The sequence below is a fragment of the Zingiber officinale genome, chromosome 8B, assembly GCF_018446385.1.
Source record: "Zingiber officinale cultivar Zhangliang chromosome 8B, Zo_v1.1, whole genome shotgun sequence".
NCBI classification, from domain to species: Eukaryota; Viridiplantae; Streptophyta; class Magnoliopsida; order Zingiberales; family Zingiberaceae; genus Zingiber; species Zingiber officinale.
The window spans coordinates 65,844,303-65,871,314 of NC_056001.1; the positions used below are offsets into that span (position 1 = coordinate 65,844,303).

Below are 27,012 nucleotides of genomic sequence, written 5' to 3' on the forward strand. Positions count from 1 at the left end.
ATTCATATTAAAAAAATTATTGCTCTTAATATTATGAGTCAAATTAATATTTGATAGTATTTATATAATCAGAAGAATTAGACGAATATACAAAAATTGATTTCATATTATTCTAAGTTCTTTAGGTCTATCAATTGATTTCGACTAAAATTAACGAATGAACCTAGAGCGCTTATAATGATATAAATTAAATCCTATATATTCCCTCAAATATATAAATATACTTTCATTTTTTAAATATCAATTTTTTTAAAAAAATAATCTATTTAACTGTCACTCAGACAAATAAAAGAGATAAAAATAAAATTGAATACATTATTTAATAATTTTAAAGTTATGATTTAAATATTTCAGAAATTTTACGTAGTAAGATAAAAAGCTGCAATTTTTATCCGATTCTACCGGTCCGCCAGCTGAATTCTTATCCGGCGCCCGCTTCTCAGTTCTCCCAGGACTAACCACGGGCCCCACCGCCCGCAACTCCACCGTAACGCGACTCACGTTGCGCATTGACTGACTTCTTCCCGGATGCGAACCTATTTATATTGTTCACTTTAATTCCTAGCTCTCCCGTCCGGATAATCGCCCTTTTCTTCCCCTCTCCTCTCTCTCTCTTGCGGGCTCTCGCCGATCTTTCGCGAAAGTACGCCTTTCCCCCTCAAACCCTACTCGCATCGCGAATCCACGCCGAAATCGAATCCTCTTCTCTTTGATTGCTCGAGGACTCCGCTCGCCGCCTCCTAGTGTGACCGATCTGTGGGAATGGCCGCCAATGTCTCCGCCGTCTACATCCACGTAGTGGACGACGTTATTAGCAAGGTCCGGGAAGAGTTCATCAGCTACGGCGCCGGGGAGTCCGTGCTTAACGACCTTCAGGCGGTAATTTCCTTTTTTTCTCTCTCTCCCTATACTGCCATTTAAGATATTTCTTCAACCTCCCTCTGTCTAGGGTTTGATGTTTCCTGCTTTTTGACAAGTTGCGATTGTTAGTCTCGTCTTTTTTGCACTTAATGTCATTCCTTTGGAGAGAATCCAGATGTGGGAGATGAGGATGATTCAGTGCGGCGCCATCAGCGGCAACATCGATCGGCCGGCTCTCCAGAAGAATGGTGCGCCGACTCCGGTGCATGATCTGAATGTTCCGTATGAGGGGCCGCTTGAGGAGTATGAGACTCCTACTGCAGAGATGCTTTTTCCACCGGTGAGATGGCTGCCTTGTGTTTTCAGCATTTAATTGTATATTTTAATGTCCCGCTTTCTATCGACTTGGTTTCCTGGCAGACTCCCCTGCAGACTCCCATCCAGACTCCTTTGCCTGGAACTGCTGAGACGGGAATGTACAACATACCCACAGGCCCTTCTGATTATGCTCCATCTCCAATTTCTGAGATCAGAAATAGCATTGATATGAAAGGTGGAGCTGGAAGGCCTAGTCCGTACATGGTATGCCTTCATAATATACTGACGATTTCATTCGGCTTGGGTTTCCTAAAACAAAGCGATTGAACTTTGGTTGAATTGTATTGCCTCGTTGGTGTAGCAACCACCTTCTCCTTGGATGAACCAACGACCTTTAGGAGTTGATGTTAATGTTGGTATGTTTAAATAATCGACCAATCTGATGCTTGTATAGTATTATTTCTTTCATTCATATTACATGCCTAGAACCAATGGTCTTCATTGTTGTGCTCAGCTTATGTTGAAGGACGAGAAGAGCCCGATAGAGGAGCCTCTCATCAATCCTTAACTCATGTATTTGTTTCTTCACTTCTCATGTATTTTGCACATATTCTAGATATAAAAATTATTTCATGACTGCAAAGTGCTACTTTCATCCTTATTTTTGTTGGCTTTTAGGTGCAGGATTTTTTTGTCAATCCCTCAGGGAAGCGTAAAAGGGATGACCATCCTTCTCGCTTAAACTCAAAAGGTTACATACCACAACAGGATGGCAGTGGTGATGTGATAGTAGAATTCTCTTTACCTGGGGTATTTGCATTCTGAATTTTCATAATATTAAAACAAACATCTATTACCACTGTTTACACACCAATTTGTTGTACAACATCAATGTATTTTGCTTCAAGTGTTTGATGTTGTGATACAATTAGTTTTAATTGGTAATTATATATCGTGGAATAGCTTGCTAACTCCTCTAGTTATTACATTTAGCTAATTTTTGGTGATGGAACCTGTCATCTTTGACCTAAATATGTTGACATTTGGTGCTCTTAAGAATAATATCTTGTTAATTTAATACAGTAGTTACCATTCTATATTACATTTATCATTCATGTACCGTCATCTCAGCAAGGTTCCACTGAATTAGTGATATAGTTATGCGCTTTATATGGAGAGCCTAACTTGACACTTCACATTGTTGTCAAAGATGTATCATCATGGTTTTCAGTTGAAGTGACAAAGTTGGATTAAAATATTATATAACTTTGTGTGTGTGTGTGTGTGCGCGCGCGTGTGTGCGTGATAAACATCAAGAAAAAAAAATTGAACAATCTTTAAGAAAAAGTAAATCAGCAAGTTCTGATTAGATCAATAAAAGAAATATAAAAAGATGATAAGTTAGCTACATCCAGACCAAGAATAGTAAATGATTGAGAGGAAAGTTTAGAAGAGAGGAACTAATCGATTGTTCTCCTTCATCTCATGAACTCACAGAACCTTGCATCCTTCATCACTGCCTTGAGATCCACTCCTGTTAGGAAGGGCGGGTTTAGATAGGAGTTTGGGGTACAGATAGTTATTGTACTTTGTGTGAGAGATTGTGAGAGGAGTATACAATATATGATATGCTACATGCCAAAAAATGTATGCCCTTGAAAAATCGTGAAGATAATATAGCATAAGTCATATCTGGTAATAATACAGCCTATCCCAGCATAGATATATTTTGGAAGATCTAGATAATCAGTTAGATGAGTTTCAATTTATTGAAATTAACAATCTGAATGCCTATTGATTTGCCAATTAGTACAAAGTTGATTGTTCAGACCTTTCAATTCTTAGGTGCTGATATTGTATCCATGAGTAGACATATTTCTGATATTCACAAGAAAGAGCAAATAATTTGAGCTGCCATTCCCAATATTTCTTGTGTTCTCTAAGAAGAACCACTTATATCTATCATGCCAATCTAGTTGCTCGAAAATGTAAATTGAGACCCACCAATGGTTTTGTAAAAATGTCAATTAACTTCAATGTGTTTTAATGTCAACCAACAAACCAAATGAGTTTTACCTGTCACCTAAAAGATAAAAATTACTTTTCTGTGGCAATCTTGTCTTGTTGGTCCATAGCTTGTGAGAAACAATGTCAATCTGATACGCTGTACTTTTTAGCATATGAAGACTTTGAAACCCCATGAGACCACTCCATGGAAGGAACAAAGCATGTTGTGTGTTTGTTTGCAAATGTCATGGTGATGGACTTTTTGTTCAGTAAATCTGCCTTGAGTTCTGTCTTTCCTTTTCTCTGCAACTGGGATAGGTCGAAAGAGGTGATGATCAGCCATCCAGTAGATCAACTTTACCTAGAAATTCTATGTATTGACTTTTGAAGGTTTTAACCTTTATTATCTCATTACAAGGATAGAACCTGATATGGTCCTTTGGTATTTATCTCCATTTGTCTATGCGCTGAGGGGCTACCGATCTATTGGCTTTAGAATGGATAATATGGTTGTCATTTTCCTATTTTTTAAGTCTTCATTGTTGTATGACAACAAAATTTTCACATATCAAAGAAGCTATTAAACTCATCTATTTCGTTACATGACTTGGTGTTTTATGTTTAATTGATGTTTCTGCTATTTTTTATATCATTGTTTCATTTCTTCTGTATGTGTTAGAAGGCTTATTTAGTTTTATTGATTCAGTAATGGATCCAACATGAAGTTTTGTTCCTTCAAAATAATGATAATCACTTGTTCTTAAAAAATTGTAATTTTGTTAACAGAATAAAAAATATTATCCTATGTAACATGCATCTGAACGTGCTCTTCTGGTATTCGGAGTTTCACTTTAACTAGGTATTAGGTGGGAGCTACAAGCTCCCTCAATATTTTCACCTGATACTATTATCTGTCTCTATTATTGTTTCAGAATGCAATAAGCCAATGCGAAAAGTCATCACTGATGCATGCTCAAGGAAATACTAAGTCCAAGTTCCCCTCCAACAAAGAAACAAAGGAGTCTCTGGTTCTTCCTCAGAGTGATGGAGTAAATGACGAATATGATGATGTATTCAACAAATCTACAATAACATATAGTTCAATTTACTTTCCGTTTCCTTTTTATTTACTTTTTTTATGCTTTGTGTTTCAAAGTTGTTCCAGTTTCAAGGAGTATCGAGTGAAGACTACAATACACCGGGAGATAATGGTAATAGCATCCACATGGAACCGCTCAACATACTGTATGAATTTCTGTTTTTTCCCAATGCTTACTTTTCATCTGCTTAGTTGAACTACGTAGTGCGACTCCTGTTGCTGGCACACCGAGGCCAAGTAGGAATGAAGTAGATGAAGATGAAGAGCCTCCTCTTAATGAGGATGATGACGATGATGATGAGCTGGATGATCTTGATCAAGAGGATGATGAGACGAACACTCAGCATTTAGTTCTAGCCCTTTTTGAAAAGGTAAATTCTTCTTTTGAAGATTTAATTTCCTCACTCAACATAATTGTGACTCATCCGAACAGGTGACAAGGACAAAGAGCAGATGGAAGTGCACTCTCAAGGATGGAATAATGCATCTCAAAAACAGGGATATTCTTTTCAACAAGGTGCCAACCAAGAATTCTCCTTTTTTTTTTTTTTTGTCTTATAATCCACATGTCGCTTGTGTTTTTAATTTATTCCATCGCTTATCAACATCACTATCTTGCTCGGCAGGCCAATGGAGAGTTTGAATTTTGATTTCTTCACCTGTAGCTGCTCTGCTCTCAGATAATGGGTGTTCAGTCTCAACTAGGTTTTTACCTGGGAGAGAACGATAAAAGCTAATTTACATGAGCTCTGGTTGCTTTAAATCCTTTAATTACTGGGACCTTGTAAAATTTGCATATTTTCTCCAGGAACAGTCAGACAATCTGGTGTGCAGTGTCTAACTCTTTAAAGTGGCGAACAAGAACATAAAACTATTATTATATGCCCAACAACTGAAATTAGTTGATAAATTATGGATGAGGATTTAGTTGATGTTTTTCATTTTCTTCTTTAAGGAACGACACTATGTTGGCCTTTATCAGCATGATTTCCAGTTATCTTTTTGATATTGTGCCTCTTTATTCCTTTCCCTTTCATAATCGCTTTCATCATCTTCCCTGAGTTTTCTATCCAAATTTTTACTCTCTCACGAGTACGCCTGCATGATGGATGACATGCATATTTTATAGAGCATTTTATATGTTTATTCTTGAGTTTTCCTCTTAGATTCTTTCTCTTTGTATATTATTGTTTTATTTTATATGCTGCATCATGTTCATGTGTTTGTTAAACGACCATGTGCTTTTAGGGACAAACGGTGTGGTAAAGTTGTGACCTCTAAAATTTATGCACGATCTGTGTATTCATACGTAAACCTCCAAAAAGTAATTTTTTATTAAAAAAAAACGATGTGCAGATATGGTAATTTCATTCGAATTTGATGGAGGATTATCAATACCCGATATTCGATCTGAATATTCGATTAAATAATATATATATATATATATATAAATTATATATATATATATATATTAAAAAAAAAATTCTAAAATCAATTTTTTTTTTTTTTTTTTTTTTTGATATTAGTAGGTTTATATAGTTGTTTAATATATATATATATATTTTAATTGAATGTTAATTTTAATATTTTTTTGTTGAATGATAATAACTCGACAGAAATAAAAAAAATTACACGTATAAAATATATCCGGTCCTTTAATGAGTATGAATATATTCATTGAATATCCTATATCCGATGAATATGAATATGAAGGATATAAAATTCTATCTGAATATGATCTATTGTCATCCCTAGATGTACCTTATGGTTGGTAAATTGGAAAACGCAACGTATCGGATCAGAATGACTCTCGGGCGTATATTTCAAGGGGGCACAAACAAGTACCTACTCCAAATTGACGTGATAATTTAAACATTGCTTTAACTCTAACTTTGCATGCAGAATCGAATAGGGAAGAAACAAAAACATTGACTGCAATTTTGGACTGCATACAAAATTCTACCTCATCCTCATTACATATTAGTCATCGCCAGAACATCTTCACACACACACAGCAAATGGAGCCGGAGCTCAACGGTGCAGCCGCCGAAGAGCAAGAAGTAGGGTGGGGCAGATCTCTTCCTGTCCCAAGTGTGCAGGAGATTGTGAGGAAGGATCCCAACTGTGTTCCTGAAGGATACATCAGGGGCCAAATCAAAAGAGATGAAATCAGCGAACTTCCAGAACTCCACATCCCTGTGATCGACTTCTCCAAGCTTTCGGGAGGCGATGAAGCTGAGTTAAACAAACTGGATATTGCATGCAAGGACTGGGGATTTTTCCAGGTCAGCTAAACATGATGATATTAGCCAATTTGCTAACTTGAATTGTTATCTTTTTACTCAAACCTCAGAAATGGCAGATTGTGCACCATGGAATATCAGAGGATGTTTTGTATAGGGTCAGGAATGCCATGGCTGCATTCTTTGATCTCCCAATCGAAGAGAAGAAGAGGTATGCAATGGCAGATAATGATCTGCAAGGTTATGGACAAGCATATGTGGTGTCTGCAGAGCAGAAGCTGGACTGGAATGATCTACTTTATCTGATGACAGAGCCGATTAGGAGAAGTTACAGATATTGGCCAACTACAATACCAGACTTTAAGTACGCTCTTACTTAACTATTCTACTCTCTAAATTTTTATGTAAAATATATTTATCATTGCAAAAACTACTTGTATATTATATTAATCACTCCTACAAACAAACAACTTAAGTTCATTGCTAACAGGGATGCTTTAACAACGTACTCAGACCAGGCGAAGAGAGTAGCAATGCAACTGCTTTCTCACCTCTCCTTACTCATGAACATGAATAGAGAAGGGTTGTTAAACTTACACGGCGAGATGGGTCTCGGCATGCGTCTTAATTATTACCCAGCTTGCTCCAGGCCTGATGAAGTTATGGGTGTTAGTCCACACTCTGATGGCAGCTCTATTACCATACTCTGGCAAGATGAAGACATTGCCGGTCTTCAAATTAAACATAAAGGCGAGTGGATCCCAGTGGAGCCGATTCCACACGCTCTCGTAGTAAACATTGGCGATGCCATTGAGGTATGCTTTAGACCTAAAAAATTTCAAACTCTGATAGTCAGTCTTTAATGTTATTCAACTAAAAATGAACTAAAATGCTTGAATCATGAAAATTTTCTAACTAATAGGCATGGAGTAATGGAACATACCAGAGCATTGAACACAGGGCTGTGACAAATGAGAGGAAGAGCAGGATGAGTCTTGCAACTTTTGTTATCCCAGACGAGAATGCAGAGATTGGGCCTCTGCAACAGATGCTAGATGCCACTCTTCTGCCCAAGATGTATCGAAATGTTAAGTACCTGGACTACATAAGGTATACTTTAGCAAGAAAGATGGAAGGAAAAGCGCACACACATTTGCTGAAATTAGAACAAGAGTAGAAGAAACAAACATAATGGTCTTCTAGTCGAGTGAAGGTTGTATCTTTTAATGAAATAAAGTGCAAGTGGAAATGATGTAACATACATTGATAAAGAGGAAGGACAGGTAACAGCTTATGTAAGCTCCAGAAACATTGTGCATAGTTTATAAGAGAAACATTAACTTCTAAAACACCATGACTATTGACTGAAACGTTAATTAAAAGTAACTAGGGAAACAGCACTAAGTGGATCAGTCCGCCACAGATTTCATTGCTCTTGGTGCGAACTATCTGCAGGCCCAGGGCCTAGCAGCAGTGGACTCGCTGCCTTCTTCTTATCATCAACTGAACTTGACTGCGGTCTATCAGCTGCCCAAGCACGAAGTGGAGGCTCAAAGACTTTGCTGGCAACATCAGGTGGAAGCTCGAGTGCATCTTCTCCTGGAAGTACTAGAAGGCCCTTGTCCCGGAGAGATGATGGTTCATTGTAGCATGTATTCCAAAGAGAATTGACGAGATGCCTCTCCTCCCTGGCTGCTCCTAGATCTTCAGCTGACATTGAACTGATGCTTTTGATACGGTCCTGGAGGACTTCCCGGAGCTTGTCTTCTTCGGCTAAGGCAGTGCTGCTACCTGAGGTCCTATCCCGAGCCAGCTCTAGCAGGCCTCCCAGCGCAGCTTCTCGCACATCCGAGTCATTGCTGGAGGCTAGGTGCATCATTAGCCGTGGAAATCCGAGTTCTGAAACAACACTGCAATCTGCATTGTTCTCTCGAAGAAGGTAGTTGATCAAGTTGAGTGCTTTCCTGTAAAATGACAAGGGGGTCAAAATCTAGAGGATGAGAAGATGATAGCAAACAAAGCATCCAATGGCATCAGCATGAGAAAGAACCTTTGAAATCTGATATTCTCTGAACCTAGTGCATTTCTGAGCCCAGCATAACCATTTGCTATTCGGAATGCATTAATTCCTTCCTTGTTGTTCCGAATCAAAGCTACATAAATAAACACAAAGAAAAATAAGAAAAAAAATATTTCCATACTATTAACCTGTATTAGCTGAGTTTTTTTATGATAGTGAAACATAGCTAGCAAAAGAAACTTACAAGATATTGCACCAAGGGCTTTTGTGCGAACAGTTATATCAGGATCTGAAACAAAATTTGACAGGAGAGGTTCAAGACCACTGGCTTCCATTACAAGTTGCTGACTACGAGGATTGTTCTGCACAATGGTAGTTACAACATCTGCAGCCTTTGCCCGAATACTAGCATCAGAGTTTTTAAGGTAACCAAGCAGAGGGACTAAGCCACCGATGGAGTGGAGGTCTGGCATATCAGGGCAAACATTACAAGTCATCAACAAGCAATAAACACAAATTTCAAACTAGAAGACTGCAATCGATAGCTGCTTTTGCAGAATCTAAAATAATTATGTTAGTAAAACAGTAAAGCCAATAAAAATGGTTAAGCAAAAAAGGGATTAATTCTAAAGCATGAACCAGAGCTTGAAAATATATAAAACCAAAGGAATGATATGGTCAAAACCGAATTCAAAAAAGTTGATCTTTCATTCAGCTACAGCAAAGTCTTTCTATGGACTACTTTTATCAACCATCCTGATCGATAAACTAAGTCCGACTAGTATTGCCTAACCAGAGAACTCCAAATCACGAAAACCAAGAAGATTAGCTCAACTTGAAAAACAAATGACGACTTACTTTTCCTCATTAGAAATTTAAAATAGGAGGTGCACAGAGCCAAAGCAACAATCTTCAACAAAGAATTCATTGGTACAAAAAGAAGAAGTTCATAGACTAGTCTATGGACAAGAATCAGTGATGAAGCCAAATGTGAGCTAACTGGGTCAATTGAACCAGAGAGAAAATATACTTAAAACCCATAAAATTCGTATATTTCACACTGCACATTACAAAGGCGTATTGATGATTGATAAAATATTTGAATGATCCTTAGAAAATATTTGATTAATAAAATATTTCACACCATACAATTGCTCATTATATATTTAAATATCTCTTAAAATTTGATCACATATATTGCGTTCACTTTATAATTTTTTGGCTTCTGGCATTGATAAGAACAAACTATTTGTAATGATGACTTAAAACATATATTCCTGCACTTTGGAGCTCTGAAGATTGAACTTTTCAATAGAAAACACTACGAAGTATATTAAAGGCATATCAATATATCATAGATGAATAGGCTTAAAAACTGCAAGCAACTACCATTCGTTGATGACTCACACATAGATATTTAGTTATATTTCAGAGTTTTGACATAACCGAACTTAACCAATGCAAATGAATTTGTACAACTGAAAACATGACAGAAAACATTTTAGAAGGAAAAAAAAAGGACAATAGCACTAACCATTTGCCATATCAATAGATTCAACATGCTCTTGAAGCTCATCCAACATATCTGCAAGAACAAAAGATGATACATGGAATTAGCATGCCAAAAAAAAACAATACTGCAGTGAGAAGAGGAAAATATTTTGTTTTCATGCACCTACTGCATATATAATATGTATTGTAGATAGAAAACTAATCAGGGAAAAGTATAGAGAGTATATGCTAACAAAATCATGCTTTGTTTGATAAGATAATCTCAATTGACTTAATAATTAAAGATGATGGTTCAGTTTGCCTGGAATCTATAAATAGAGAAATTGGATGAGTAATGGATGGGATCTAGATTACATACAACCAAGGAGGGTGAGCAACTAAGCATTTGATTATGACACTATATTTTGTTTATTTCTTAATATTAAATTATTCATTCTCTTCGCTAAGCTTGATTATGCCAACCCATGTTAAATTCTTTGTGGCTGTTCAGCATTTGTTTTCTGCGCCATCTAAGGTTGGGGATCTCAAGTTCCCGCACATTCTTAGTTGTTTCACAAGAAAATAGATGAAAAAATAGCCGTAACATGAGAGCAAACATCAACAGGAAAGCCGTTTAGAAATAATGCAAAACTTTGTAATGGCCAACAGAAAAAAAAAAAAAAAAATCCCTTTAGAAGATACAGGCCAATGCCCTGAAAATCCAAGGGTTCCTCTGGATGAATCCGAAGCGAGAATGCCAAATTAGCAGGTAAAACTTGCAAAAGGATCGGCTTTAAATCCATAACATGCTGGTTTCACCTTACAAAAAACAACATGAAGATTTGTGGCTATCGAATCGCATGCAGTGTGCATCATAGCTTTGTTAACATACAAAGATGCTCCAAAAGCTTACCTACTATATCACACGGCTTGATGCCTTGCGCATCTAGAACATCCCCCGGGGTTTTCATGACAAGGGTGATTTCTTTCATCCTTTTAACTACGTCGACTGTCTGCGCTTGCATGGCTTCCATGAACCACTTCCTATCCTCCTCACTGACCAATTATGGAAACAGTACGAAAATATTAGTGAAGACAAAATCAATCACCTTTGCGCCAAATAAAAAGGATGATTTTGTATAATGCATCAAAATCATTCCTACATAGATATATATCAAGGATCTACCGGATGATCAAAATCCAACTCTAAAACGTAAGTCTTAGCAATTCGAAGAAGGATCAACTCAAAGGAAATGATAAATACCTCAAGTTTCGAGCAGGGCGCGTCCCATCCGCGTGCGAGAGGCTCCATTTAAGCAATCCATCCCACTTCATGCCGTCGCCCGCCATGATTCCTCCTCTCGATGCAGGAAAGAGAAGCAAAGCACAAAATCTCAGTACGATCTCGCACAAATGAAATCAAAATACTTCCTCGGAACCGAAATCAAAGCCTCCTTTTATAGCTGCGCCAAATGACAGCAGAGCTCGAGAACACAGACCCGATCGTCCCTTCTCGAAAGCACGGGAAGGAAGTAGAATGGCTTAGGGTTTGACCCAAATCGTTGAGCTCCGCCTCAATTTTGGGCTTGATCCAATTCATATTTGACCTTGTGCATTAAAGCCCGGCCCAACAAACATTCCGGACTCAAATTTATATGTAAAACCCGAATCCGCTAACCCAAAATCCTCAATCCATTGACAAACACTACGACGCATAAATCCAAATTAAATAAGTGGGAGCCACTCAAATAGATTTGGTCCTTATCCCTATCCATTGAAGAAGATCTCGGTGCCAGCGGTAGAACGGCGGCTCAATTTCTCTTGTATGATGGACTTTCAAATAAACAATTTATCCGAACTAAACGTAGTCATAAAGTTTGCATTAAAAAATAATTGCATCCATTAAACATTTTCATTTTAAAAATGCTAAATGTTAAAAAATGCTTTTTAAAAAAAAAGAAAATGGCGACAAAACATTGTCAACGTGCCTAAAGAGTCAAGGTGACAATTTTGACGGCGTCAATCAAAGTCAAAATACACGTTCATACGGCTACTTGGTCTGCAATGGGGAAGAATCCAACGCGGTTGGCGGCTCCTGCAATCGATGGTTCCCGGATCGAGCGCGTTATAAAAGTATAAATTTCTTTCTGCAAATCGCCGAATCAAGTCGGTTCTTGTCCTCCGCAGCCGCTGCCGCTGCCGCCACTGATCTGCACCCGATTCGGGCGCCGGAGATTCAGATCGCGGATCGGTCAGGAACTTGGTGGATATTGTTCTGGAATTTGAAAGTTTGGATTTTGAGTTGGTAGATCGTGAGATTCGTTGAATCAAGGAGGGATTTGTCTGAAAGTTCAAATTTTTAGGGTTTTGGGTTCCGAATTTGGACGAAAAATCCGAGTTTCTTTTTTCGCTGTTGCTTATTTGATGTCTTCTTCCATGGCGACGCCATCTTCTTACTGGTGCTACCGTTGTAGTCGTCTGGTCCTGTTGCAGCCGCAGGATGCCATCGTCTGCCCCAACTGCGACGGCGGCTTCCTCGAGCAGATCGACTCGCCGCCTTACGGATTTCACTCTCGCGCAGAAAGCCGACAACGCCGCCGCCGCCGCCACGCCACTGCATCATCGCCTGATTCTCACGAAGGCGGCGACGTTGGAGCCCTCGAGGCCGATCGCTCTCATGAGCCTTCAGATCTCCGCCGCCACCGCCATCGCCACCGAAGAACCTCCGCCAGCGGCCGTTCGCCCTTTAATCCGGTGATCCTCCTCCGCAACCCGTCTCGCGGCGGCACCAGCTTCGAGCTGTACCACGACGACGGCACCGGGTCCGGTCTCCGCCCGTTGCCGGAAACTATTTCGGACCGCCTGATGCGCTCCGGCTTCGACCGTCTGCTCGACCATATCGGACAGATCGACCTCGCCGGACTCGGCCTTGCGAGGGGGTGCGACAATCCCCCGGCATCGAAGGCCGCCATTGAATCGATGCCCACCGTGGATATCGTCGCCGAACACCTCGCCAACGAGTGTCATTGTGCCATCTGCATGGATCCCTTCGAGCTCGAGACGAAGGCCCGGGAGATGCCCTGCAAACACATCTACCATCAAGATTGCATCTTGCCATGGCTATCACTCCACAACTCCTGCCCTGTCTGTCGCCATGAGATGCAAGCGGCAAAAGACGATGAGCCGGCAGCCACCGCCGAGAGCGAGGAGGAGGAGACGGTGGGGCTGACGATATGGAGGCTACCCGGCGGAGGGTTCGCCGTGGGGAGGTTCTCAGGGGGGAGGCGAGCCGCAGAGCAGCAGCTTCCCGCAGCATCCTCAGAGATGGACGGGGCATTCAACAACAGGGAAGCATCCATGAGCGAACCACGGCCTGCAACGCCGCAGAGAGGCAGAAGAATTCGCCGGGCGGTTTACAGTTTCTTCTCATACTTTGGGCTCTCATGCAATTAATTAATTGCAGTGTTTTTTAGTTTCACATTAGTTTAAAAATTTTATATATCTTATTGTTTTCTTTGTTTCTCATAATTATGAGTGTGTCTAGGTTTAGCAGTAATAGAATAGTGGTCATTGTTCATCACCATGTAAAACATAAGATCAAACAAAAGAACAGACTCTCATCTCAATTCTAAAACAAATGCAAGTTTGCTCATCATCACGGGCAATGGAGGTTCCACTGCACAAAGAGTACATATAAAGGTATACAGTGGTCAGGAACAACCAAGATCATGGCAAAATTTATTTGGAAACCTCCATTTTTCTGTTGATTTCTAAAACAATGAAGCATGAGCAAACCATCCTATTACATACTAACCATCTTCTGCGTGTAGAAAAAAGTAGATGTAAGAACTCTCCATCTTCCTGTAGTTATCAACAGCAACAGTGTTTGATGCCTTCTTTGTCAGCAAAGATTTGTCTCTGGTATCCATTGATTGCATCGACTCTAGCCATGAAAATAACAATAATCTACATGTTGGTTAAAGAAATAAAGGAGCAGCATAATCTTTGTTGCAATGAATTACCTCATCAGGATTTAGTTGAAATGAATCAGGAAGAAAGTCGGCTTCCTCAGCTCAACTTGATAGAAATCTCAAAAAATGATGCTATGTTCCCTTAGGCTTCCATGCCGATATCGCATAAATGATTCTTCCCTTCCATCCCTGTATCAGCCATCCATTGTCTTCATCGATGACAAAGTCCTTGTGATAGCTGCCTTTCACTTTGTCCTTTGCTTTCTTCATTATGTCTGGGTCCAGAGGGCGCTGCTCGAACCCGGCCCGGATATTCCTGACCTGCCACTGCTTGTAAGTCTCCGGTCTCTCAACTCTTTCTGAGCCTTCACATGCTATAACATTAAGAGCCTCGCGTCCAAAGAGATCCCTCTCGATCAATGACCTCTGGTCGTCATCTCGTGGTACGTTAGCTTCAAGCATGTCAAACAAAGCGGAGTAATGGAACAATGCCTCACGGAATCTAGTCACGAAGAATGGGGCACTGTAGGATCCGTTCACTACTCCATGGATGAAAACATCAGGGTTCATCTTCCGTATTGTGTTGAGAACCCTATTCCTCGGGCTGTCTACAACTACAGTCTCATCGATGAGATTCCTGAAGCGGTACAGACAATTGACTGCTACCACCTCATCTTCAGCAATGTGTAGATCCTCTGCTCGAATGGCTTCCCATCTAGAAGCAATGGCCTGATACTCGAAAGGAACATTAAAACTTTTCGCATAATCTGCCAGCCTCCTACCCGTCTCTTCAATTCGCTCTGTGGGTCGAAAACCTGGCTGGGGCACATCAATACCTGTGATCCGCAGTTTAGGTGGGCCACCTTCCCTAGCTGATAGACGTTGGATAAGACATGGCCACTGAAACCCGAAATAGATGCCAAAATCAATGATGTGCACCTTGGAGGCCTTTTGTGCCAGATTGAGTATTGTCTGATTGGAGAAAAAGTGTGAGATTCTCTTGAAGGGACAAGCTGCAAGATACAAATGATAAGCCTTCAACACATCAGTTGCGGTCGCCCTTTTAGCAACCAGAGCCTTGTAAATCTGACTTCCAGTGCCTGCCAGACGAGCTTCAAGACCGTCTGCAAAAAACTGTGCCAGCCTTTGTGATCCATCCCCAGTTGGAGAAGAATGCTGTCTGATTTGCTTCAATAATTCATAAGCAGTTCGTCGGTCATCAGCTGCCACTGCTTGAGCACAGAGAATCAGAAGAGTTCTGAGATCCACTACCTCTTTCTTTGTATGTTTCTTTCCTCGCGACTTGCCACCGGTTGAAGCCTTTGTCAAACCATTCTGGGCATTTCTACTTGCTTCATTCTGCATTGCCTCACGCAAATCAGACATCTTCTTAGAGCACTTATCACCGCAGCCTAGCAATATCATATCAAAGATTTCTGATCTAACCTCCCCTTCATAGAAAACAGCCGATTGCTTACTGCTCCTGCCCTCTACCAAATCCAACTCCTCTCTGTTTGTACTCTTACGAACTCTAGAACTATTGGTCAAAGGGTCTTTCTCCTCTGCTTCTTCCTTGAGGTCAAACAGCCTTCCATCTCTTGTTGAGATTCGAGATGCTGAGCCACCATTAGACTGTAAGCTGATCCCCAACTTATCATTGCTAGGGAGAAACTTTTTTGCTTCTTCAACTCCTCTCTTGAAATGCCAAGCAGGAGTGCTTTGAAAAAACAAACTAGGAGATAAAGCAACATGATTAAAGCGCTCCTCAAAACTAATTGACATGTTAGAAGAGCTTGATGGAGTCCGAGGAGAATAATCAACAGATCCCCGATGAGAACTAGACTGTTGGTAATCTGAGGAGTCACTTACAGAGCTACTGTCCACAATCCCGCTGCTGCTACCACAGTAGAAATTCTTGAACCGATCATTGCTTCTGCCATTGGCGCTGGAAGAAATGTGGTCGATGTCAAGCGGCAGTTGATAAGGAGCCGGCGGGTACTTCTGGCCAAGTATATCATAGAAGGGCTTCTCCGCAGCTCGAATGGCTGACTCTTCCTTGTGCGAGCTAACTTTTTCGTCTATATCCTCCTCCATTAGCATCCGGCTGATGTAGTTAAGCGCCATATCAGAGTAGAAGATGTCACCATCCTCTGTGCTTTCACACTCAGAGCTTACACAAACATTAGACGTGGGATTGCTAATTTGGATGATCCCAGAGGAGAATTGCGGAATACCAACATAATTACTATGACTCGTAGTAGTTTGGGATTCTCCTAACTCTAGAGCTCGGAAAATATTTTGATCCGAATAAGAATCATCGTAGCACAATCCGCTCATCATGCCAGACAGCTCACGGAGTCCAGAATCCATAACCATTGAATCAGAGTTCTGCTACACTTCAACCTTTCACCGAATTAACAGCTATCACAGTTCAAACACGAAGATAACCTAATATTAGTCCACCTCGGCACCTCTCTAATCAGATCTTCGACATTGATAACGAACTGACCAAAGGAAAGAAAGAATAAAACGAAATCAGAACACGAACATTAAAAGTCTAACCTTTGCGTTTATACAAACAAAACAAAATGAGCCGGAAAGAACAATTCAGACTAAACTGCACAAAACAAAAACCTACACATGCTTGAATCGATGTATTCCAGCACCAAAAATTCCAAGAAAGATCGAAAGGAGGCAACTTTTTCTCGATCAAACAAAGAAAACAAAAAAGTATGTGAACGAATCGAACAGACAGATCGACAACCGCAATGAAATCAATCTAGAAAGGAAATCAGCCGAGGAACAGGAAGGGGCGAAAGCTGACCTTATCGAAACCCTAGTAACTATGGCGGGAGAACCAGCGACCCCGAGCCCCAGCGCAAAAGGCGAAGCGGAAGGAGATGGAAAGCGAGGCGGTGGTCATGAGAAAGAGTGGAGTGTGGACTCCCGATTGCGGCTTTTGGTCCACCTTCCTCCCTTGTCGCCTGCGGTATAATTTATTACTTCCCTACCTTAAAGGCAACTCTTTCCCGTCGAGGTAAATAAAATTATTTTTCAGAAAAATAATTTTAAAAAATATTATTAAATAATTCAATTAAAAACTCAAATTCCCGAGGCATCTTCTCGGGACGTGGATCTGGCTACGTGGTCGCATCCCGACCGTCAGTCTCTGGAGCTTCTAGTTCGGGAGCCGGCAAGCGAGGCGGAGATATCACGTGGCGGATCGATCGCAGGACGCGGCGGCTGAGAACACGCGGCGTGGCGTGGGGGATGACGAGTTCCGGCTGCTCGGATCCGATGCAGCGGCGGGCGTACGGACAAACCGAGGGGCGGTGCTACCGCTGACCGATGCGCGACGCGTGGCGGGGCTAGACGATGGTCCGGTCAAGCCACGCGGGTCGCGTCAAGTAATCGGACGGGTCTTCTATCGATCGACAGTAAATTTTGTATATTTTTAAAAAAAGGTCCAAAAATAGAGAAAAAAGGACAATTTTTCATAATAAATCGCTTGGTGCGTTGTATCTGATCGCAATACTTTCTAAAAATAAATAAGAATATGGGCAATAAGTTAAATGGAGTAGTACACTCGTGATTGGACAAGGCATGAGGTTGAGTAAGTGGGGGTCACCCGCCCCGCTCCACGTCAGCTCGTTCACGTTGAGGTCAAATTGCACAGTCGCCCCGCCTCGTCGCTCATCATTAATTAATACATCAGACTCCGCACGCATCTTAAGAGAAATGTACGGATGAAAAATATTCCAATACCCTTTTTTATTATAAAATTATATACGAAATGATTCCACATGTTTGCCATGTTAGCTAGTCTTGGTTGATAAGGACATGTATTGGTATCTTTTAGGTGTGCATATCAATCACTTTGTGAAGAATTATCACTTTTAATCACTTAATAAAAAAATATTTTTAATTTTTTAATAAGCCTCTGGGCATGTAAAAAATGAGAAAACTAAGGCCGTGTTTGATTTCATCATTTTCTATTTTTATTTTCTGTAAAAATAAAAAATATGTTTGATTGATAATTTTTACTTTTGTTTTTCAGAAAATGAGTTTCCATTTTTTAGAAAACTAGAAAACGGCTAAAAGTCATTTTCAGAAAAAATTGAAAACGCAAAAACGCGGTTGGAAAAAAATGATGCAAATGCGAAAACACGACCGAAAAAGTGAAAAACGCGGCCCACACTGTGTCAGGGAACCGATCATTTTCTGATCGGTCTACAGACCGATCAGGAGGTTCTCTGATCGGACTGGTGACCGATCAGGAAGGCAAGTCCGCAGCGGTCCGCACGGCTTTGTCCGCAGCATAGCACTTCTGATACAATCAATAAAGCCGATGCCTTTTCGGTTGCAGCAAATTTGGATATCTCATGCTGAGTTCCATTTAATGTTGAAGCAAAACTACATTAATTTAACTACCATCTTCGTTTTTTTTTAAATAAAATTAAATTTGATTACCATTTTCATATTAACTTACCAAACGCATTTTTCAGTTTTCTTTTCTATAAAATAAAAATACAGTTTATCATACCAAACGCATTTTCTAATTTTCTTTTCTATAAAGTAGAAATACAGTCCAACATACCAAACGCGTTTTCTGTTTTCTAAAAACTACAATAGAAAATATAAAAACAGAAATAGAAAATGAAAAGTAGAAAATGAAAAAATTTTCCAAACCAAACGCACCCTAAGTATCCCTTTGTAAAATTTGTTGAAAATAAATAATCTGTTATCGAAAATTTATGAAATATTAATTAAATTTTAATTATACTGAATTAAATTTAATTTATAGTCGAAATAACCTGAGCTGATAATCTTAGGATGTTAATAGGGGCTGATTTATGTTATGTGATGAAGAGCAGACTGAGTCGTCGAGCGGGTTGATCAACCGAATAGCAGGTCTGTATTGTCGAACGAGTAGGTCAATTGAGCTGTAGGTCTGCGTTGCATAACAACAGGTCTGCGTTGCAGAGCGACAGTGCGGGCAGGTCTGCGTTACAGAGTGACAGGTCTGCGTTACAGAGTGACAGGTCTGCGTTACAGAGTGACAGGTCTGTGTTGTAGAGCGACAGAGCGACAGGTCTGACAGATCTACGTGCGGAGCAATAAGTCTTGCAGATTTGCATTGCAAAGTGGCAGATTGGCTGAGCAATAGGTTTAGGAGCAGACCGAGCGAGGCCGGTTGGGAGAACAAACAAGCAGGTCAAGACGGTTCAGGCCGGGCAAATATGCCGAGCTGAGAGGCAGACCTAGCAAGTGGGCGGTCGGGTTTTGAGCTGCGGACCGAGGTATGCGATTGATGTAGTTTCCTTAAAACAAATTCGCCTACCTCCGGCTGTGCTTGAGGCTTACTATGGTCGTGTACCTCCCAGGATACAACGGTTGACCGTGATTCCCACCAAGCACTGTTGATCGCGCCGAACTGAGGGGCACCCGATTTCTATCACGAGCACTCTGCCAAGCAGGAGTTGCACGACAGAGGAAGGAATGAAGGTGGAGAGCTTCTGTTTGTGTTGTTGTGTGTGTAGGAACTCAGATCAACGACATCGTTAATGGTCGATTAATGACTATTACTCGTCGAGCAGTGAAACGACCACCGTTTCACTTATTATCACTCGACCGTTTTGATTTTACATTAATTTCGAATTTAATGCATCCGTTACACAATAGCAAAAGATTTACATGACAAAATGTTGATTGTTCCACTTGGACAAATTTTACCCTAACCGATCCCGACATTTGGTACGCACAGGTCGTGCCCGCACACAAGTCAACATGGTTCAGTGCAATCCAATCCAAGTCCTGGAATTGCACCCCCTATACACTCATGCATGAGAGAGAGTCTCTCCGTATGCATTTGTTCACATCATTAATGCATGTGAATTAATATAAACCAACCAACATTCCATGAAACTCCCAATATGAAACTAAAATCCTATTCACAATGAAGTTTCTATCCTCTTCCACATTTTCTCAATTCACACATATTCAACAAAATTTACTAATTTCAGAGATAACTGATTCGAAACTATAAAAAAATTTCAACTTTTACTTGGATAAATTTAGAAAAGGCATATGAGTCTTAACAAATGATCCAACATCATAAATAATTCAAACTCCATAAGTATTTAGAAAGGTCCAACATTAAATCTCCGTTACATAGGTGCATGTGCTTGAGGACCTCGTCCCCTCAGATAGGTCTAGTGGCTAACACACGAGGTGTTGTCACCAATGAGGTCTGGGGTTCGAATCTCGGTAAAGTCAAGGTAAATGTCTTCCTTATGTGCTAGTCACTATTCCAAAGACTAGTAGCCGCCCGTAATTTACTTCCTTCGTGTTGACCCTGGGACAAATTGATGGAGACACTGAGGACAAACATATTCATCTTTTTTTACCACTAATGTGCTTGAGAATCTCTATGCCTATCTATGGTGAAGTCAAGATTTGTAACCCGTGAAGACTACAAATATCCTCTAAGGGGTCATTGGGCTAAAGACCCTCTTTTTCTACCTGAGAATTAAAAATCAATAGATAAAATTAAAATAATTTTAAATTAAACTCTTCTATCTCCCTTACCTGCATACAATAACCACTATAGGGATTTTTAAAACTAGCACCATAGTTTAATTACACTAATAAAACTAGCACTATAACAATGTTGATTTTTAAAAACTAACGTCAACTGCGTTGATTTCTAAAAGCCATAAATCAATACTACGATAGTGATAAGACCGATCCATAAATAAGAGACGGTCTGAGCTTAAATTTAATATAAAAATTATATATATATATATATATATATATATATATATATATATATATATATATAATTAATGAGGTTGGATTCTACGAGATTTTTGAATTATAAATTCATCTATAATAAAATTTATATTTACGATTTTAACTCAATCCCATTCGATATATTGTGCCTATAAAATTAAACCGATTACGTTGAAAAAATTCTTATGTGGTATTAGTCCTGTAAGATGGAGAAATATGACAAGCCCACTAACATGCACGTAGGCATATCCGATTACATTCCCTCATACATTAACAGATCACATTAATATTACGTTAAATTCAACAGACAACTAAATAATTAAAAAAATTATTATTCGGGATGATTATATCGATCTATAAATAAATTTATTCATCTAGATTATATTTTATTATTATTATTATTATTATTATTATTATTATTTATGTAATAAAAAATATAGATATGTTACATAACGTCCCTCTTAATATCGACCTCATGGATATGGAGGAAAGTACATATAAGTACACAGATGTCAGATACATGGTGGAGTAAATTTTAGGTCATCAATTTCTGAGAATCGATTCCTATTATTATATCAGAGATGTCATATTTCTATCGTATGTGTTACGCGGAGAGTTATTATTTATGTAATAAGATGATTTTTTTAATGTATGATTTAGTGTGGAAAAAAAATAATGATAATGTTATTTGTTTTATTGATTTGTTGAAGAAAAACAAAAATTGTTTTTTTTTGAGAATTTATATGGTGTGACTTGATTTGTTTCCATTTGATTGGATGTTATAGCAAAAATCATGTAAACATGCTAATTTCAACGTCTTGATGTGTCGGCCCTCATGAGAACTGTAATGGCTATTGGTAATTAGTAGTATATTTCCGTAACATATATTCGTCTCAAACAGTGCTGGTGTATTAAATTGTTGTGTTAAAACTATAAAGGACATTTTTGAAATTTAGAGTACAGTAGAAACCAATAAGAATGGGAATAGTTTAATTCGAGGTATCCAGATGTATTGATAAATTTTGATTAAAATTCAATGAATTTTTAAAAAATTGATAAGTAATGAAAGATGATAGATAGTACATGTCTAATTCTAATATATCTAAGATAAATTTTATGTATGGAGTTAGATATGAACATCATAAATACTGTTTTTGGATTACATGTCAACTTTTTAAAAATTTAAATTTCTTAATTTATTAATAAGTTTGGATCAAAATGAGAAATCTAATGTCATGATATTAATTTTTAAAAATTAATGGTGATATATAGTATTAATTTTTAGAAATTAACATTCCCGTTGTGTTGTTTTTGTAAAGTAGTTTCACGGCACTACTGTAAACTGTCGTGAATTTTAAAAATCAATATCTCAGTAGTTGATAAAAAAAAGATTTAATTTAATTTAACAGGATGGTGAGAGAGAAAATTTGTAATAGAAAAGAGAGAGAAAACATGTCAAGTTTGGCAGTAGGCTAAACGGAAAAGTGATGCGCGTTTTAAGCATTTTTCAAATCTTGAGGCGTTTTTGGGCAATCAAAATTTGGGATGCATCATTTGAAAAATTACTGATATTATTATTTTCATCTGAAGATTTAAATTAGGTGATGAGTCTCAACAGCCCGATAACTGATCTAATTGGGCCAACCATAGGTAAGTTGTCTGTGTTAAGTTTCAGGGCCGACAATTAAAGTATCAATAATCCTCTTAAATCTATTTTTTTTAAATCATTTTTTATAAATTGAATTAACAGAAAGAAAGAGAAAAAAAAACTATTTTAGTTCAGTTAAAATTAGATGGAGTTTGATTTTTCTTAGAAATTAAAATTAGAATAAAAATTATAATATTATGAAATGAGAATAAATATAAGTATGAATATTATTCTTAAAAATAATATTTAAAAATAATATTTGATTAATTAAATATTTTTTATTGAAACAAATTAAAATTTATTTTTTTTACCCTTAGAAAAAAATAAGAGAAAAAAATTAAATATGAGAGAAAAATATGATGAGAGTGAAAATGTAATGAGAGAGAAAATGTGAAGGGAAAAAATAAAGAGAGGAAAATGTAATGAGAAAAAAATGAGGGAAGAGAGTATGATGTGAGAGTGAATACGAACTGAGAAAAATATGATCAGAGAAAATATAATCTGAGAGAATACAAAGAGAAAATGTGATGAGAAAAAAATGAAGAGAGGATGTGTCATAGGAGAGATTGAGAAAAAAAAGTATAATGAGAGAGAAGCGATATAAGAGAGAAAGTGTAATGAGAAAAAATGATAAAAGATAGTGTATAGAGAGAAAGCATGGTGACAAAAGGTGAATATGCTCGTCTCCGGCGCCTCCGCTAACCCGTCTCAAGGTTAAAACGGATGAGGTAAATCACGGACGACTACTAACCTTTAGAATAATGACTAACACATAAAAGAAGTATTTATCTCGATTTTACTGAGATTTAAATCTCAGATCCCATGGTGGCAACGATATGAAGAGAAAGCATAATGAGAGAAAATGAGAAGAAAAAAAAATATGATAGAAAAATGAAAAGAAAAAAAAATAATGAAAAAAAATATGATGATAGATTAAAGAGAGAAAAATATATATAAAAATAAATAAAAAATATTTTTATTTAAAACTTAACTCTCATTCTTATTTCTTTCAAAATATCAAAATACAAAAAGAAAAGTTAAATACCCAAACTTTTAAATTTTATTCTAAAATTTTAATTCTATTTTCTCAACTAAACTTAAAAATTTAAAAATAAATTTATTTCCTCGTTCTAATCCTCTGAATCAAAAGCTACCTTCATAATATCAATAGCAATCCTGCCTGATCTGTTGACAAACAGCTGGATAGTGGAGACCACACCACCAGATAAGGACTCTCAATAAAGCAGAGGACAGCCCCACGGGCGGGATCAACCGGTTATGACATGATATTCTTGCAACATGGGTCGGGAGGTCGAAGGTCTGCGGCAGCAATTGCGATAACATCAATATCTGTCCGTGCTAAATACCTTCGACCGCCATGTCATCGCCGGGTCCGTATTCATCATAATTTACTCCCTCTCATACTCGTGGGGCAAGGGTGAGGAGGCCGTTGGGCGACGGGACCTGCTTTTTTTGCAACATCAATAAAGCAGAGGACAGTTACACCACCAGATAAGGACTCCCAATAAAGCAGAGGACAGTTACAGCATCACATGCAGAAGCAAAGCTAAATGAAAAAGCAACAGGGGACACAGACAGAGACAGGATCATATCAGATAATATAAATTTTCTTCAAAAAATATTTAATTTTTCATAAAATATTATATCTCATAGAGGAAAGTCTTGATGACTAATGGGAGCATAGCACTTCATTCAAACGCAACACAATTAGTACACAGCCAAACACTGCGACACGCAACAACTAGCCATCAATGGAGAAGGAGGAATTCACAGAGAAACCCAACTCTTATTTTACTTGTACTACAAGAAGATCAAGAAGGCTACTATTATTTCTTCTCTTCTTCTTCTTCTGCATTTGGACAAACACAACAGTCAACAGGCACCCAAACTGCTAAACTCTCTCCCTCCTCTCCAAGGCCATGGCTCTACTTTCACTTGCAGTTGCAGGGGTCGCAGGTGCAGTTGGATCCGCACTTGCACCCTCCGTTCTCGGATCCTGCACTCACGCCTTCCTCAAACGCCCTGCACACGTTCCAACAAGATACATTAGCCGTAGAAATCTTCAGATTCTTTTTATTTCCTATATATAGTCTTGAAATTCTACCCCTTTGCATGAGCAGGAGTAAGATCCATGGTCACGGTAGTACTCTTCTCCTCACTCAATCCAGGATACATTTTGCACCTACGAATCCAAAAAATAAACACACGTACAACAGAGGGGGAGGGAGGTAAACATGAGAAAATGAAGTCGAATACCCTCCGCATCCGCTTCCGCAGTTGCATCCCGATCCGCAGCCGCAGTTGCCTCCGCAGCAAGACATCCTTCTCTTCTCTTCTCTTCTTCGTCTTCTTCTTATTCTTTTCTCTGCTGCCTGTTTTGTTATATAGAGGAGTTCGGAGCGTATCCGCCGTCCACGTGGACAGATCCGGAGAGCGAGGCTATCGCCATAATTAATGGGGAGGGCCAGGCACTGACTTTTATTCCCAGCCATTAATTTTTCATTTAATATTGGATATTTATTATAATCCTATCGGTGAATGTGAATGGTAAGAATCTGACCAGCAACTAATGAGTACCTGTCTGATTAAAAAAACTATTGATAATTTACGAAAAGACGTACATAAAATTAAAAAGTTATTAAAATACCTATTATAATTATGTATTTATCAAAAACGTAGTTAAATGATATTAAATTTTCATTTTAGTCCTTCCACCCATCTTCCTTCTTTAATCGTGATTTCTGAGGTGTCCGAATCATATTTTAAAACATTTTAATTTAAAAATAATTATGCAATCATTTTTCTCTCTCCCTCTCTCAACTCGTACATGCCTGAGTACTCTTCTTAATTCTCCGATTGAAGCTCCAATTTTATGATGAAATCATTCCCCTAGTGAAACCTTATGTAAGTATCTTCATTACGCTCTCAAGGCATTTCGACCTTGAAATCCACAGTGTTTGCGAGGCTCCAGTGAAGGGTTTTAGGATTTCCGTCAATAATTTCCTTTCATAATGACATAAAGAAGTGAATCGGATGTATCATCCTCTCCACTTCAATTATCTGTAAATGTATCATCTTAGAAACTTTATGATTTTGAAAAACTCAATGAGTATAATTAAAAAATTTTAATTTTTCTAAATTATAGGGTTCAGTTGATGTTGGACAGAAAATAGTGTCTTAGGTCATTTAATTTTTTTTTTTCAAACATCCACAAAAAAAAAGGTATCATGGATCTGTTATTTTACATGACCAACACATAGTGTTGATCAAACAGTCACCCTTTAGTATTTTTTTGGAAATACAAGATATACAACATATCTATGGTATTTTGGCTAATATATTTTAAAATTGGAATTTAAGTATTCAAACCTTCAGATTCTCAGGTAAAATTTATAATTTTCTATTTTAATCACGAAGTAGTTGAAGGCGCTGGAATTCTGTTCTATTTAAATTTCCTTGTATAAAAATTGTACAAGTACAGAATTTTTCCTAGCAATCCGCATGTTTGATCAGATATGTGTTTGATTAATCAAGCATGTTCTTGACGGATCAAAACACATCTTGATCGAAGTACAAGATCGCTGGCATCTTGTGTTGGTATTCAAAATCGATACAAAAAAAAACTTAACTAATTACGCAGCGAAATCAAAGAACTAGTTGTATCTTTTTTTTGTAGCTAAAGATGTCTTGATCTTCTGTTGTATTCCTCTCCTCTTCTTGGACATCGTATGGGTGACGATCTACCAAGACAACAAACACTCTTCCCCTCTTTGTTTCTCCAAACCGCCGGCCACCAAGTGAAGCTTTAGGGTGGGGCACCTTCTCCTCTTCTTCCTTCTTGTCTTCTTCCTCTTCTCCAAGTCGCCGCCCACCAAGGAAGAGGGGCCGCCGACCCTTAGCAAGGAGGAGGGAGCGTCGACCCTTAGCAAGGAGGAAGGGGGTGTCGACCCTTAGCAAGGTGGAGGATGAGCCGACCCTAGCAAGGTGGGGAGAGGTGGCACCGGCCCTAGGAAAACTTGAGGTGTCGCCGGTCCTAAGCAAGAGAGAAGTGGAAACTTAGGTTTTAGGGGCCACCGCCTACTCCTTTGATATCCCTTGCCGTCGGCCCTAGGAAGGTAGAGAAAAACCAAACCAAACCAAGTTGTGGATGGTGGATGTGAGACTTTATATAGAGGTTACAACAGGGACCTAGAGGAGGAATTGATTTAGGCCTCCTGATGGGCTTGGGCTTCCTGTGTTCGGCCCGAACACTTAACTCAAGTCCATCAATAATAACCCATACCACTAAAAGGTTATTATTGAACTACCGCACCAATCCCATATTACAATATGAGCTCCTTTTTATCATGAGTGCGTTAATCTCCCTGTGTTTAAGATATCGTATGTCCGTTAATTAATTGAGTTACTGATAACTCAATTAGTTAACATCTGATTCCAAGAGTAGTACCACTCAACTTTATTATCATGCCGGACTAAGTCCACCTGTAGGGTTTACATGATAATCCTTATGAGCTCTTCAAGGGGACATCATCAGCCTAAAT

At 38.7% G+C, this 27,012-nt stretch overlaps 6 protein-coding genes across 8 annotated transcripts; 3 read left to right on the forward strand and 3 right to left on the reverse strand.

Moving 5' to 3' along the window:
* The first annotated feature begins 562 nt into the window (after positions 1 to 562).
* LOC122015329 (transcription initiation factor IIA large subunit-like) lies at positions 563 to 5,226 on the forward strand. Of its 2 annotated transcripts, none has more exons than XM_042572162.1 (11): positions 563 to 879; positions 1,037 to 1,201; positions 1,282 to 1,443; positions 1,541 to 1,595; positions 1,694 to 1,752; positions 1,864 to 1,989; positions 4,119 to 4,256; positions 4,343 to 4,397; positions 4,478 to 4,656; positions 4,719 to 4,802; positions 4,912 to 5,226. In XM_042572162.1, the coding sequence occupies exons 1-11, from the start codon at positions 763 to 765 to the stop codon at positions 4,933 to 4,935; spliced, it is 1,164 nt and encodes a 387-aa protein (XP_042428096.1). In that variant the 5' UTR covers positions 563 to 762; the 3' UTR covers positions 4,936 to 5,226. The 2 variants fall into 2 exon arrangements, with proteins under 2 accessions (XP_042428096.1, XP_042428095.1); XM_042572161.1 differs by having other exon boundaries at positions 564 to 879; positions 1,858 to 1,989.
* Positions 5,227 to 6,127: 901 nt separating this feature from the next.
* Positions 6,128 to 7,705, forward strand: LOC122015247 (protein SRG1-like). Its single transcript, XM_042572031.1, has 4 exons — positions 6,128 to 6,570; positions 6,648 to 6,892; positions 7,019 to 7,343; positions 7,451 to 7,705. Exons 1-4 carry the CDS (start codon positions 6,304 to 6,306, stop codon positions 7,703 to 7,705), a joined length of 1,092 nt encoding a protein of 363 aa, XP_042427965.1. The 5' UTR covers positions 6,128 to 6,303.
* Positions 7,706 to 7,765: 60 nt separating this feature from the next.
* LOC122015246 lies at positions 7,766 to 11,592 on the reverse strand. The gene is made up of 6 exons (XM_042572030.1): positions 11,304 to 11,592; positions 10,953 to 11,095; positions 10,083 to 10,133; positions 8,793 to 9,014; positions 8,579 to 8,681; positions 7,766 to 8,492 (listed from the first exon to the last, which is right to left on the reverse strand). The coding sequence occupies exons 1-6, from the start codon at positions 11,387 to 11,389 to the stop codon at positions 7,955 to 7,957; spliced, it is 1,143 nt and encodes a 380-aa protein (XP_042427964.1). The 5' UTR covers positions 11,390 to 11,592; the 3' UTR covers positions 7,766 to 7,954.
* A 588-nt stretch (positions 11,593 to 12,180) lies between these two features.
* LOC122014617 (probable E3 ubiquitin-protein ligase RHC2A) lies at positions 12,181 to 13,616 on the forward strand. Its single transcript, XM_042570943.1, has one exon. It carries the CDS (start codon positions 12,464 to 12,466, stop codon positions 13,490 to 13,492), a length of 1,029 nt encoding a protein of 342 aa, XP_042426877.1. The 5' UTR covers positions 12,181 to 12,463; the 3' UTR covers positions 13,493 to 13,616.
* Positions 13,617 to 13,636: 20 nt separating this feature from the next.
* On the reverse strand, positions 13,637 to 17,011 carry LOC122014616 (scarecrow-like protein 9). Of its 2 annotated transcripts, none has more exons than XM_042570942.1 (3): positions 16,835 to 17,011; positions 14,062 to 16,431; positions 13,637 to 13,982 (listed from the first exon to the last, which is right to left on the reverse strand). In XM_042570942.1, exon 2 carries the CDS (start codon positions 16,384 to 16,386, stop codon positions 14,143 to 14,145), a length of 2,244 nt encoding a protein of 747 aa, XP_042426876.1. In that variant the 5' UTR covers positions 16,387 to 16,431; positions 16,835 to 17,011; the 3' UTR covers positions 13,637 to 13,982; positions 14,062 to 14,142. The 2 variants fall into 2 exon arrangements, with proteins under 2 accessions (XP_042426876.1, XP_042426875.1); XM_042570941.1 differs by having other exon boundaries at positions 14,062 to 16,514.
* A 7,122-nt stretch (positions 17,012 to 24,133) lies between these two features.
* Positions 24,134 to 24,869, reverse strand: LOC122017908 (metallothionein-like protein type 2). Its single transcript, XM_042575624.1, has 3 exons — positions 24,728 to 24,869; positions 24,576 to 24,653; positions 24,134 to 24,493 (listed from the first exon to the last, which is right to left on the reverse strand). Exons 1-3 carry the CDS (start codon positions 24,790 to 24,792, stop codon positions 24,403 to 24,405), a joined length of 234 nt encoding a protein of 77 aa, XP_042431558.1. The 5' UTR covers positions 24,793 to 24,869; the 3' UTR covers positions 24,134 to 24,402.
* Positions 24,870 to 27,012: the final 2,143 nt, after the last annotated feature.

Bases quoted from the DNA above. Each gene is read 5' to 3' on its own strand.
- LOC122014617 (XM_042570943.1), top strand. From the start codon at position 12,464: ATGTCTTCTTCCATGGCGACGCCATCTTCTTACTGGTGCTACCGTTGT.
- LOC122015247 (XM_042572031.1), top strand. From the start codon at position 6,304: ATGGAGCCGGAGCTCAACGGTGCAGCCGCCGAAGAGCAAGAAGTAGGG. The intron at 6,571-6,647 runs GTCAGCTAAACA...CAGAAATGGCAG, and splicing joins AGGACTGGGGATTTTTCCAG to ATTGTGCACCATGGAATATC. The intron at 7,344-7,450 runs GTATGCTTTAGA...TCTAACTAATAG, and splicing joins ACATTGGCGATGCCATTGAG to GCATGGAGTAATGGAACATA.
- LOC122015329 (XM_042572161.1), top strand. From the start codon at position 763: ATGGCCGCCAATGTCTCCGCCGTCTACATCCACGTAGTGGACGACGTT. The intron at 1,202-1,281 runs GTGAGATGGCTG...GTTTCCTGGCAG, and splicing joins CAGAGATGCTTTTTCCACCG to ACTCCCCTGCAGACTCCCAT. The intron at 4,398-4,477 runs GTAATAGCATCC...TCATCTGCTTAG, and splicing joins CAATACACCGGGAGATAATG to TTGAACTACGTAGTGCGACT.
- LOC122017908 (XM_042575624.1), bottom strand. From the start codon at position 24,792: ATGTCTTGCTGCGGAGGCAACTGCGGCTGCGGATCGGGATGCAACTGC. The intron at 24,654-24,727 runs GTATTCGACTTC...TTGGATTCGTAG, and splicing joins TGCGGAAGCGGATGCGGAGG to GTGCAAAATGTATCCTGGAT. The intron at 24,494-24,575 runs GTAGAATTTCAA...GAACGTGTGCAG, and splicing joins ACTCCTGCTCATGCAAAGGG to GGCGTTTGAGGAAGGCGTGA.
- LOC122014616 (XM_042570942.1), bottom strand. From the start codon at position 16,386: ATGGTTATGGATTCTGGACTCCGTGAGCTGTCTGGCATGATGAGCGGA.
- LOC122015246 (XM_042572030.1), bottom strand. From the start codon at position 11,389: ATGGCGGGCGACGGCATGAAGTGGGATGGATTGCTTAAATGGAGCCTC. The intron at 11,096-11,303 runs GTATTTATCATT...ATAATTGGTCAG, and splicing joins CGCCCTGCTCGAAACTTGAG to TGAGGAGGATAGGAAGTGGT. The intron at 9,015-10,082 runs GTTAGTGCTATT...CTGATATGCCAG, and splicing joins ATCTATTGATATGGCAAATG to ACCTCCACTCCATCGGTGGC.